The sequence below is a fragment of the Lemur catta genome, chromosome 20 (assembly GCF_020740605.2).
Source record: "Lemur catta isolate mLemCat1 chromosome 20, mLemCat1.pri, whole genome shotgun sequence".
In the NCBI taxonomy this organism is placed as follows: domain Eukaryota; kingdom Metazoa; phylum Chordata; class Mammalia; order Primates; family Lemuridae; genus Lemur; species Lemur catta.
In genome coordinates, this window is record NC_059147.1 from 4,386,643 (window position 1) to 4,399,511 (window position 12,869).

General features: G+C 35.3%; 1 protein-coding gene and 1 non-coding gene across 2 annotated transcripts in view; both read left to right on the forward strand.

The window, feature by feature from the left end:
- LONP2 (lon peptidase 2, peroxisomal) overlaps positions 1 to 12,869 on the forward strand; it is a 102,904-nt gene that overhangs the window by 33,295 nt on the left and 56,740 nt on the right. The window contains exons 7-8 of the mRNA XM_045533778.1: positions 1,087 to 1,345; positions 11,154 to 11,295. Coding sequence (XP_045389734.1) covers positions 1,087 to 1,345; positions 11,154 to 11,295 — 401 coding nt within the window. The remainder of the gene's footprint in view (positions 1 to 1,086; positions 1,346 to 11,153; positions 11,296 to 12,869) is intronic.
- LOC123625498 lies at positions 10,896 to 11,025 on the forward strand. Its single transcript, XR_006730518.1, has one exon. It is a non-coding gene; the product is annotated as a small Cajal body-specific RNA 24 (non-coding RNA).

The window sequence follows — 12,869 nt, forward strand, 5'->3', positions numbered from 1 at the left end:
TTTCTGGATGGAAATTAGGCCAATCATTTTTTTTTCTTTTTTTGGTGAGATAGAGTCTCGCTCCATTGCCCTGGGATGACACCTAGCTAATTTTCTTTTCTTCTTCTTCTTCTTCTTCTTTTTTTTCTATTTTTAGTAGAGATGGGAATCTTGCTTTTGCTCAGGCTGGTCTCAGACTCCTGAGCTCAAGCAATCCTTCTTCCTCAGCCTCCCAGAGTGCTAGGATTATATGCATGAGCCACCGCGCTCCGGCCCCAAATTCTTTACATCTTTTTTTTTTTTTTTGACCTAGTACTTCCATTTATAGAAGATTAACTGAAGGGAATAATTACAGATATATGTAGAGATTTAGTTTAAGTGATGCACAATGGTGAACCATGCTTTATAACTGTAAAGATTTGTAAACAAATGCCCCACAATAGGGAATTAAATGTTAAATTAATGTAGACAATTAAATAATGAAATATTAAGTAACCATAAAATGTTACTGTGAAGAATGCATGTTACACTGAAAGTTGTGTGTAATATATTAAGTGAAAAAACATTTTACAAAACCCAAAAGCCTCGTAAAATCCCATTTGGAAAAATAGGTATGTAAATGTATCCACACAGCCTGGAATAACACATACCGAAATAAAAGTAGAGTCTCTTGGGGGCATGAGAGTATAGGTAACTATATTCCTTTTTATTAGTGTCATCAGGTTTTCTGGAATGAACAGATATTGCTACTGTAATAAGAAAAAAAATACCTTTTTTTTTTTTAAAAAAGGAGCAAATGCCAGCACAAATAGATATACAGAAATTGTGTTTCCAGAAGAAATAATGTGTATGTAGAAAATCATTCGAAATTAAATGAATGGGCATTCAGTTTTTAATTGTATAATGCCTATTATCTCTGAAGACACTAAATCTTAAGCAGAAAAGCCAAACCAAATGCAGGTCTCTTTCAAGACTTATTTAGAAGGATGAGAATCTGTTACCACATCTTTTTTCTAAAAAATATTTTATCTCTTGTCAGACTTGCAAGGAGTTCTTTCACTTCAAAATTCCATGTGCTCAAATTATTTCTGTTGGATTATTTGACAGACCGCCTGGACATTCGGGCAGCCCGGATTCTTCTGGATAATGACCATTATGCCATGGAAAAATTGAAGAAAAGAGTTCTGGAATACTTGGCTGTCAGACAGCTGAAAAATAACCTGAAGGGCCCAATTCTTTGCTTTGTTGGCCCTCCTGGAGTTGGCAAAACAAGTGTGGGACGATCAGTGGCCAAGACCCTAGGTCGGGAGTTCCACAGGATTGCACTTGGAGGGGTATGCGATCAGTCTGACATCCGAGGACACAGGTAGAATACTTCTCTCAGTTTAATCTCTGATTCTTCTTTCCTTTTAATTGACTAAAGCTCAAAGAAAAGCTGAGGCATAACATACATCTATTTTTCTTAAAGGGCTATTTATGGTACCTTTAATGGAAAGGACATTTACAAGACTGATTAGCTAGCCTAGAGCCTGTAAGCATTAATGGTTATACGCAGACTAACCTTGAAATTTGTGTGACAGTGTATAGCTAGTCTGTGCCTCAGCTTTCCTAGAATCCATTTGAATTTAATTATAAATTATTTATGATTGGATATTATAATGTCTATATTCTTTTTAGCTCAGTAGCATTCTATAAATAATGACCCATAACTCTTAGAGTTTGAAAAAATAACTGCAGTAGGTAGGGCAGATAGAAGGCAAGAAATCTTTGATAACAAATTTGTTCTGGTTACAGTTTCAAATTCTTTTTTGAAGGCTGGTTTGTATTACAAAAATGAGCAATAAGGACAAAGGTTAGTGTAATTAATAAGGCTTATCCTTGCATTATGGACTCACTTCTGTGAAAAACATATTAAACTGTAAGAACTGTGTCTCTGATTAATCTGACACTAGTAGACTCAGATTTGCATGTTATGTTCATTTTTTTTGTTCTCCCTGATCTTTCTATTGATATGGTTGGAAGATACCTAGGAAAGCATGAACTTACATTTCATGGTTTAAGAGTTTCATAGCAGTTGCAAGTTGTGAGAAACATACCTGTAGTATACATGTTAAAGAACATTTTAAAATGTAGAACATTTAAAAATACATAAACTGTGAACTGCTTATAAAAGCATCATGATACTTTTTTAACATATTTTTCATTTGCCTTATTCAAAGACTGTTTTAGAAACTCTTCTATGAGAAATGGTTATTTTTATTATCTTTTATTTGCTCACTTGTAATTCTTATGCATAAAAAAAGAATCATTCCAAGATTTTAGTAAATGAGCAATGAGGGTTGCAGATCAGGGTAGAGAATTGATTTGGGTGATTTCTTTTGATAGTTTTGAAAGATATTTTTGTTGCTTGGATGCTCCTATTCTCGCATGTGCCACGAGAGGGTGTAGTTTGCTTTTGTAAAGAAATTGCCATCATCACTCTTGGACTAACCTTGGAGAGAAGCTGGGTCTGGGGCCTAAATCTTCTAATTTTAGCTACAGAGCTTTTGGGAGGTGTTCTTCATTCAAGTGACTTGATTCATACCCTGAGTTGTTCTAGTTTATTTCTTTTCTCACCTGTGATCGTGTAAGTATTTGGTGGGATATAAAGGGTGAGTTTATGGAATTAATGTTATGTGGACTTGATGTCTTGGGCACATAACATATACGTAATTTGTCCTATTTCTTTCCAAACTGGTATTTATTATTCAGTAAGATTTATTAGGTACGTGGCACACAGTGAGCATTCACTAAAAATTAGTTTTAACTATTATTACTTTAATTCTAAATTCTCAGGAGGACAAGTATAGATTTACAAGCTTCAGTATGACTTTTTATAAACTTCGATCTCATTTTTACAGTATGTTCTAAAATATTTATCCTGTTCTCAGCATTATTACTTAGTTTATGTGGCAGAATTGTAGAAAAATGTATTTTTCTGTTGCCTAGTGATGGACAAGTATAATGTCATGGTTCTCACAATTTATGAACGTTGTTGGTTTTAAACAGATCTCTGTTTTAAATCTTTACTGACAATTTGTTCATTCTTTTTCAAGTAAGTATACTTTTGTGTGTGACTATGTAAAGAATATGGAGTCTAACATAGTGAGACCTCATCGCTGAAAAAAATTTTTTTAAACAATAAACTGGGTGTGGTGGCACGTGCCTGTACTCCCAACTACACTAGCAACTCAGGAGGTGGGAGGATCACTTGAGGCCAGGAGTTTGTGACCATCCTGGGTGATACAGCAAGACCCCGTCTCTAAAAAAAAGAAAAAGAAAGAAAGAAAAGAAAATTGAGTCTGAAGAAAATAAGAATTTACTTCATGAGTCCTTTGTAAAAGGAGGTTATGACACAATTACTGTTGCCTAAAATATTGTAAATTTGAGCTTTTTAGAAATGTATATTTTGAGGCTGTGATCATTGCCAAATAAAAGGTATCTAGGGCCAGGTACTCACACCTGTAATCCTAGCCCTCTTTGAGGCCAAGGCATGAAGATTGCTTGAGCTCAGGAGTTCGAGACCAGCCTGAGCAAGAATGAGACTCTGTCTCTACAAAAAATAGAAAAATTACCCAGGAATGGTGGCATGTGCCTATAGTCCCACCAGCTACTTGGGAGGCTGAGACAGGAGAATCACCTGAGCCCAGGAATTTGCGATTGCAGCGAGGTCTGATGACACCACTGCACTCTAGCCTGGATGACAGAGCCAAACCCTATCTTAAAATAAAACAAAAAACAATAAAAGGTATCTGGATTTGTTTTGTGAATCATTCTGTAAACACGATTTTAGATACGCCTTGCTGGTAAGTATTCCCTAGCCATCATTGTACCAGATCATTCATCAAACACTACAGCAACCTGCTCTTGTGCTGTTGAGGACTTGTTACCCACCTACTCCCTAAATTAAAGTCTGGTAAAAATTTTTATTTGAGAACCTGTTTGGAAGCATGTGGAGAGTGATGGGGTGCAGTTGTGAAGAAAAGGCGAGAGTGCAGGCGGAGTATGCGTGTATGTGTACGAAGTGAAGGTGAGTAGGAGGGAGGAGGAACAGTAGAGGGTCACAGCACAACTGTGGGTGGCATCTGTGGGAACATGTGGTTCCATGTGACAATTGAGGCATTCAGGAGACACCCAGGTCTTGGCATTTTAGTACTGGTCATGTGCTCATAGTGAGAGTTCATGAAAAGTTTTGTTTTCCTCAGTCTCTGAGTAGGCACCACTGTTCTGCAGTTTTTAAATAGCCAAAGAAAAAGCAGAGCTGCTTTATGTTATCTTCCTTGTTTATTCTCTCCATTTTTGTCACTCACTGTCCTTATTTTCCCATGCGTGGACCTCCAGCCTTTTGCTAGAAGTACCTGCCTATGTGAAGGAAGGTGTTAACACATAGGAAATTGATTTTAAGAATAGCCAAAGATATTTTTTAGAGTTAAGTGGTAATGAGGTGGGAGATGGTGAAGAAAAAGAAAGGCTTGGTTTACATTTAAATCTTAGACTGGGAAAATAATAATGATCTGACTAACATTTGCTCATTGTTTTTCTTATATTATTTTGAGTGGCTTAAAGGAAGAAAAATGTTTATGTTCCACATTGACTCATTCAGGTTTTCAGTCTTCTCAGCATTTCTCATTTGGGTTTGTCTCCATTGGGATTTTTCTGTCTACAAGCCACAAAATACCTGTTCCCTTCTATCAGTTTTTACAAGTTAAATTTTTATATTTAAATATTACATTTAAGTAATTTAAATCAATTCACAAAAATTAAATATAAAATAACTTCTTTTAGGTTGAAGTTTTATAAAATCATGTTTGCATAATCATCTATCTGTTTTTCTTATTGGTAAAAAGAAATAATATGCTTATTATGATATATTAAACATATCTCAAGTCATGTTAATATTAACTCTTAGAAGTACTTTACTAGCTGTTTCTCACATAATCAAATTATATCATTATAAGAAATCCTTGAGATAAATTGTGATATATCTCAAATCACTGTTGATATTAACTCTCTGGAAGTACTTTACCAGCTGTTTGATTAGATAATAAAATTGGTATCATTGCAAGGAATCCTTCGCTCAATTTTCAAATAAGTTGATAAGAAAAACTTACAATTTCCACATTGATAAATTTTCATATGCAATCTGAAATGAAGTTATAAATAAATTATTTCATTATTAGTCTCTTCAAGGGAAAAATAACTGAAGCAACAAGCTTTTAATATTTTTTTTTAGCATAGTATATCAGACATAGTATGGTTTGCTCACTGTCCTCCTTAAAGATTTGAGTATAGCTTTTCTTTGCCTAAAACTTAGTTTTATTTTAAGGTCCTAACCCAAAGCTTCCCCTCTTAATATAAGTGTAATCAGTTATGATCTTACTCTTCTGTAAACTGACCGCTTATTGTCTATTGTACTCCTTTAATGATTAAGTAATATAGGCCTCTGGCATTTCTAACATACAACTGTGTATATAAAACATAAATACATATATAAAAAGTATAAGCTTTATCGGGCAGAGGATTTATTATATATCTTACACTCCTTTGTATATTCCCCACGATGCTTATTTAGCATAGTGCTGAACGTGGTAAATGCTCTCTAAGTGTTTTGAAAATTCATGTAAGATTAAAACATAATTATATTTTGGAAGTCATGTTGTCCTTTAAATGAGTACATGCATATAAATTAGTCTATAAGAAGATTTAGGAATGACTGCTAGAAGAATAACAGTTGGATTTATTTAGACATGTTATATTAAAATCTCAGTTCCTTAAAGACTATTTTTCTTTTCAAGATCATTAGGATCTTTGTTAAACCGATGACTTTTTCTAATTTGAGACAAGCAAACATACACACATACACACACATCCCGCCTTGGTAGAAAATTTGAAAAATAAAAAAAGAAAGGTAAAAGTCCCCATTTTTTTTACCATACAGAGATATTCACTGTTAACATTTTGTTTCTTTTCTGCCAGACTTTTTATTGGGTTTTAAGCAACAGACTTGTAATCCTACCCTTTCCACTTGTATCACATAAACATTTTTTATATTACAGATTCTTTGTAAATATCACTTTAAGGATTTGCATTATAGCTGATAAGAGCCCTTTAATTGAATAGACAGAAAAAATTGATAGTTAAATGCCTGTGTTTTTCTCCCTTCTTTACATACTTGGAAAAGAGGTGAGTAAAGACACATTTTATTCCTAATTTTTAGATGTCATTGACAGTAACAGGTTGACCAGCTTTTTGGATTACATTAGATTAGAAAATGTTTAGGTTGAAAGCAGAATAGTAAAAAATAGTTGGTTACCATGGAGCTATAAACAGATCATGTTATAATTCTCTGTAGTTGTTTTTTGAAGCATAAACCAGACTATTTTTTGGAAAATGAAAGTACTGATCTTATAACTCAAAGTTTTGAACTATATAGACAGTTTTGGTTTTGTGTATCTTATACACTAGTTGAATAGTCCTGATAAATCTATGTATTGCCTGCAGTAATTATAAGAAAAGTGTGAATTTCATGTATTTTTAAATTAACATGCATACTTCAGTTTTAGGAAAAAATTTTAGGTAATCTTATATTTAGGCTGAATAATAAGTCATTAAAACAATATGTTCTTTATAAACTTTACTGTATTATACTGTTGCTTTCCAGATGCTATATCATGAGGAAGCAGAATATAGAAAAGATTAACATTTTGCCCTTAAGAAAATTATAGTTTGTTAAAGAGTACTAGTTTCATTTATTTTCTACCTGTGTAGTTTCTCAGGAGGATATTTTGGTATGTTAATTTGTTAAGAAATGGTTGCAGTTGTTTGGTGATATTGAGAGAGAACATTTCATTTTGTGTATTGCTACATTTTCCCCATCTTATTTCATATTCTATTCCACAGATTTATTCAGAGGATATTCTGTATCTTCAGTTAGTGAATTTCATGGTATTGTACCTTCTGGCAAAAGATAGTCCTGAATAGAAAAACATCTTCAAACAAACTTAGCATATATAAGCTATTGACTGTTACATTTCTTGAGTGGTTTCTGATAAATTAGAGGTTCTTCTCTTCTCTCCATTAAATAATTATCTAGCCAGTTACTACTAGATCAATCATTTTTATTTTCTCTGAAAGGAAATACACTTTTTAGTGAAGCCCAAATCACTGGCTGTGTAACCAAGGTCTAACCACCTTGGTTAGACTCAAAATGTCAATAAAAAGTGGCAAATTCAGGTATTGCTGAATGTGGATATTCTCTACTTTGACGTGAAGTTACATTATATTCCTTTTCAGTAGCTTGTGAGGTCTATGGTAATGGTTGTCATGGCTTGACCTCTAGAGTAGTGGTATACATTCAGGAGATGTCACCTGTGATTGAGGAACACTAAAGGCATTGAGCATGCTTGCTGCTATTAAATACATTTGTAAAAGTTGCTTCCATGAGGCATAAATTGAAATGGGAATCAAATTCATATATATTGATTTCTGCATTTGTACTTTTTCTAGGAAACCAGAAGTAGACTTTAAGTAGCTGTTACTAGTAACAGTTAACATCTTTTGAAATCTTACTATGTACTAGGGTCTATGCCCTGTGCTTTACCTATGTTCTTTCATAATCCTCATGTAATCCATGAGGCTGACACTATTATTATCCCCATTTTATAGATGAGGAAACTGAGACTTAGGTCAAGTAATTTGCACAGAGTAGTGTTCAAAGGCTGGTATCAACTGAACAGTGGTGAAAGAAAGATGGTAACAGTCTTACAGCTCTGTATCCAGCATCTGTTCTGTGACAAGGCCCAGTCTCTGCCATCAAAGTGCTCACTGGCTCTTTAGAGAAGGGAAAAGTACCCATGAGTAAAAACTAGATTATAAGTGTGCCTTAGAAAACGCGGTAGGCAGTGCATTATTAGAACAATCACTTTGTGAGAGGTAGTCAGGAAAAGTTTCTTAGAATGTTGGGATTTATATAGGCAGGGAGAGTATTAAGGGCAGGAAGAAGCCATATTAACAAAGGTGAAAAGTGTAAGGGGTGTAATCGGATCTTGATTGTGGATGAAGCAAGAGAGTCATAGCAGCAAGTTGGGAAGCCTGGTGGGGCGTGGATTGTGAAGACCCCTGAACTCCAGACAAAGGAGTTTTAACCTTACTGTGTAGGCTCTGGGAAACAGTAGAATGTTTAGGAGGAATTGCTTATATACAGTGTGACCAAAATCTAAGTTTCTAGATTTCTTTAGAAAAGGTGCCTCCACAGAATATTATTTTCTCTCCATAACTTTAGGTCTAGAATTATCAGTACTTGTTTTTGAAGTTTCCCCATCAAAAAAGGAAAGGCAAATAAATTACTGCAGCCAGAAATGACCCATATTCTAAACATGGATGAAGCAGAGCAGTGGGGGGGGGGGAAAGAGAAATGACCCAGAGAGTCTTTGAGATTCTTAAAAAATTTGCCTTCCCTACCACTCCTAAAAATTGGAGTAATGGCAAATCTGTAAGTTCTCTAGAGAAATAATTTGAAAGAATTTATTAATTTTTGAGTCTCATCCTTCCTGTATCTCATTCTGAAATCTTGAAGGTGCTGATTCCTTACTGTAACAGGACAATGTTTATTGTGTCTGGTTCCAGTGCCTTGGTCACCTTCTCTGGATGAAAGGCATTCCCACGATATTTTTAAGGTTCTTTTGTCTTTTCAAAGGTCACTCTGTTTATTCTGTCCTACTTTATACCAGTCATGTGGCAGAATTGAGGCCTGCTCTGTGAATCAGCTTTGTGCAGATCATGAAATAACTGCTGCTGTTCCACTTATCATAGATCTTTTTCTTCCAGGCAATCAGCCTTTTATGCCTTTATGCATGACTTAGGCAACAAGGTTGTAATTAAAATTAGTAAATTGCTGCTTAAAATAAAGTTTTGCCAGCTCTGTTTAAAAAAAGGCACTTTTTTCAGTTTGATAGACATATTTGTTTTTATTTCATGCCATATTCTACATCTGTCACAATTTCATGAATGATTCTTGTTCATACATGATAAAGCAGCCCCTAACATTTTAATGTTCATCAAAATATCAGGCTGAACTTGGTTGTGCCAGTTAGTGTTTATGAGATAAATACAGTTTTATTCAAAAGGCCAGAATAATGGAATTTTGATATAAACACTATTGACTCCAGATCCTTTTACTATTAGGTTGGTGCAAAAGTAATTGCGGTTTCGGACCATGAATTTTAATCATTATAACTAGGCTCAAACACATCTTTATTAATCAAAATAGGAACCATTACAATCAATACATTTTTGCCAATGAGAAATAAGTTTGTTTATTCCTGTAGTGTAAAAATCCATGCTTCAGGATTCGAAGAACTCTTGGAAAGCATTTTCTGCATCCTGCTGGTTGTGGAAGCACTTTCCCTGTAAAAAGTTGTCGAGATACTTGAAGAAGTGGTCATCGGTTGGCGAGAGGTCTGGTGAATGTGGCGAATGAGGCAAAACTTCGTAGCCCAATTCGTTCAATTTTTGAAGCATTGGTTGTGTGATGTGCGGTTGGGCGTTGTCATGGAGACGAATTGGGCCCTTTCTGTTGACCGGTGCCGGCCACAGGCGTTGCAGTTTTCAGTGCATCTCATTGATTTCCTGAGCAGACTTCTCAGACGTAATGGTTTCGCAGGAAGTCAGAAAGCTGTAGTGGATCAGACCGGCAGCAGACCACCAGTGACCGTGACCTTTTTTTGGTACAAGTTTGGCTTTGGGAAGTGCTTTGGAGCTTCTCGGTCAAACCACTCAGCTGGTTGTTGCCTGGTTGTCGTATAAAATCCACTTTTCATTGCACGTCACAGTCCCATCGAGAAATGGTTCATTGTTGCACACAAGAAGAGAAGACGATACTTCAAAATGATTATTTTTTTTTATTTTTCATCAGCTCATGAGGCACCCACTTACAGAGCTTTCTCACCTTTCCAATTTGCTTCAAATGCCAAATGACCATAGGATGGTCAATATTGAGTTCTTGGGTAGCTGTAAGAGGATCAGCTTCAGTGATTGCTCTCAACTGGTCATTGTCAACTTACGATGGCCAGTCACTGCACTTCTGATCTTCAGGACTCTCGTCTCCTTTGCAAAACTTCTTGAACCACCACTGCACTGTACGTTTGCTAGCAGTTCCTGGGCCAAATGCATTGTTGATGTTGCCAGTTGTCTCTGCTGCTTTATGACCCATTTTGAAAATATGGGTCATATTTTCAAATTTCAGCAATAAGAAAATTGCTCGAATTTTCTTTTTGTCTCACATCATTTCCATAGTCTAAAATAAATATAAAATAAATAGCAAGTAATAAGTCATTAGCAAAAAAGCATAAAGTGAGACATGTGCATTAAAATGATTTGTAACATAACCACCTTTATTTAAGAATGTATTCCAGTATCAAATAGCAAATTTCAACAATGCTAAAACTGCAATTACTCTTGCACCAATGTAATACAATTAATAACAGATTATTGCCTCCTAAAATAAAAAGAGTTTGGATTTTTTTGCGGGGGGTAGGGGTCTACATTCTGAGTGGCCCTTCAACTAATTTTAATCTCCTTGTGAAGATGGTGATGTTTTAACCAGCCCTGGGGCAGCCATTTCAGCATGTAAAAAGGTCATTCATTGTGTTGGAGGTGGGGGGATGCTCTGAAAAACCACAAAAAATATGGGAATTAAATTCATAGGGTCCTTTGGACATTTTGGAGCCTTGAAGGGCAAAAACCATAACTGGTGACGTTAGTGTTTTTCTGTTTCACTAACTGGCAAAAATGAGATACAGTTCTTCCAGTATCATGGGCAACTTGCAGCCGGAATTTAAATAGAAAGTAAGATGAGACTTGAATCTAATAACTTGTTGTGGACATTTATTTTTATTCAGTTTCTTCTCAAGGTGAAGATAACTCTTTGTAAATGTCCTAGAGAAATATAGTAGCTTTCTGTTCACCCTTTGTAAGTAAAAAGGGTGGATCGTTCCACTACTGACATTTAAAATAATAATAACTTTTTGATGTATTACAGTGCCTTTTAAATATATAGTACCTTTTTGATTTCTAACTGGTATCGCTCTTGCCTCCTGACATCTCATTGTTGTGAACCTGCTGCTTGCTTTCTGTAGGCGCACCTACGTTGGCAGTATGCCTGGTCGAATCATCAATGGCTTGAAGACTGTTGGGGTTAACAATCCAGTGTTCCTGTTAGATGAGGTTGACAAACTGGGAAAAAGTCTACAGGGTGACCCTGCAGCAGCTCTGCTTGAGGTAAGATTTAGAAAATTCCCTGTCTGTGATCACACTGGAAGAGTACGGATGAGGGTAGGTAATCATCTTCAAGTAATATGCACATTGGTCTAGGTTTAGTTTTGGGAAAACAGTTTGATAAAGACTGAAGTCTGAACAATTTGACATTTAAATTAAAATGTCTCTTTCTGATAGGTTCTTTCGTTTCTTTTTTCCTGTTTTGTTTTTATCAAATAGTTTAACAAAGTTTTGTGCATGCTTATTATTTAGAGACCAATAATTCTACAAAGTTATTATTACAAAAAACAGCAAGCAAGTTCCCTTTCCTTGGGGTTACCCATTTTCCTTTTCTGCACTTTGACCTTTTTAACTTTAGTTGATTAGCTCCATTTTCAAAACAGCATGACTATATTTTTTGATTTTTCAGTTTTTGGTATTATGTATAGATTCCTCTCTATAGGAGATGAGGATGCTTTTTTCCTTTGCTTTGTCCCCACTGTATAATTTTTATACTCGAAGGCTTCTAATATAAATTTGGTTTTTAAGTCATTAGTAGTGTTTACGTTATCATGATTATAAAAGTGCTTTTCACAGCTGAACCATGTGGTAAGCTATGATCACTTTTCCCTTCCTGTTCCTCTTTTGGGTTTTCTGTGGATGTTTTTTAAAATCTTTTCAGAGTTAATTGTTGTCATCTTTCTTTTGTTTATGTGATCTCACCAGTTGTGTAATTCTCATTCTAGACATTCAGACACTTAGGTGTTCTATCAGTTTTATCTTCTTGAGCTTCCAGTCTGCGCTAGTTGCTTTCTACATCTGGTATGCAAGTGTCTTCCTAGGCTCTTCCTTCACCTCTCACCATGGTGGATTCCTGTCTCCTGTAGTCCATGTCTTCCTCTCTCTTGGTTCATTCCCACATTTTTGTGCTGTTAATCCCCCTCATGGTTTCCTGAGAAAGCTTTTATAGGTGATAGATGTTTTGAAACTTTGCATAACTGAAATATCTTTATGTTTTCTTCATACTTGATTGGTAGTTTGAGTATAGAATTCTAGTTGGAAATAATTTTCCTGCAGAATTTTACTTCGCTTTCCAGTTTCCATTGTTGTTGATAAAACTGCCATTCAGTTCCTGTCCTTTGTGACTTGTTTACCCTGAAAAGTTTTAAGATCTTCCCTCCATCCCAGTGTTCTGAAATTTCACAGTAATCTGCCTTTGCATGGGTTTCTTTTTATCTGTTTTTGCAGATTCTTTGAATTCTTCTTGTCCTTTAGTTCTGGGAAATTTTCTTAAATTCTTTTGCTGATGATTTCTTCCCCTGCATTTTTTGGGGACTCTTATTACTTGGATGTTAGATCTTTAATTTTCTTATCTTTTCCCTCCTATTACTCATGTCTTTTATTTTTTACTCTATTTTGTTTCCTCAGATTTATCTTTTTTTTTTTTTTCTTTTAAGACAGTAGTCTCACTCCGTCACCCAGGCTGGATTGCAGCTCACTGTAACCTCTACTTCTTGGTCTCAAGTGATCCCCTGGCTAATTTAAAAAAAATTTTTATAGAGATGGGGTCTCACTACGTTGCCCAGGCTGGCCTCAAA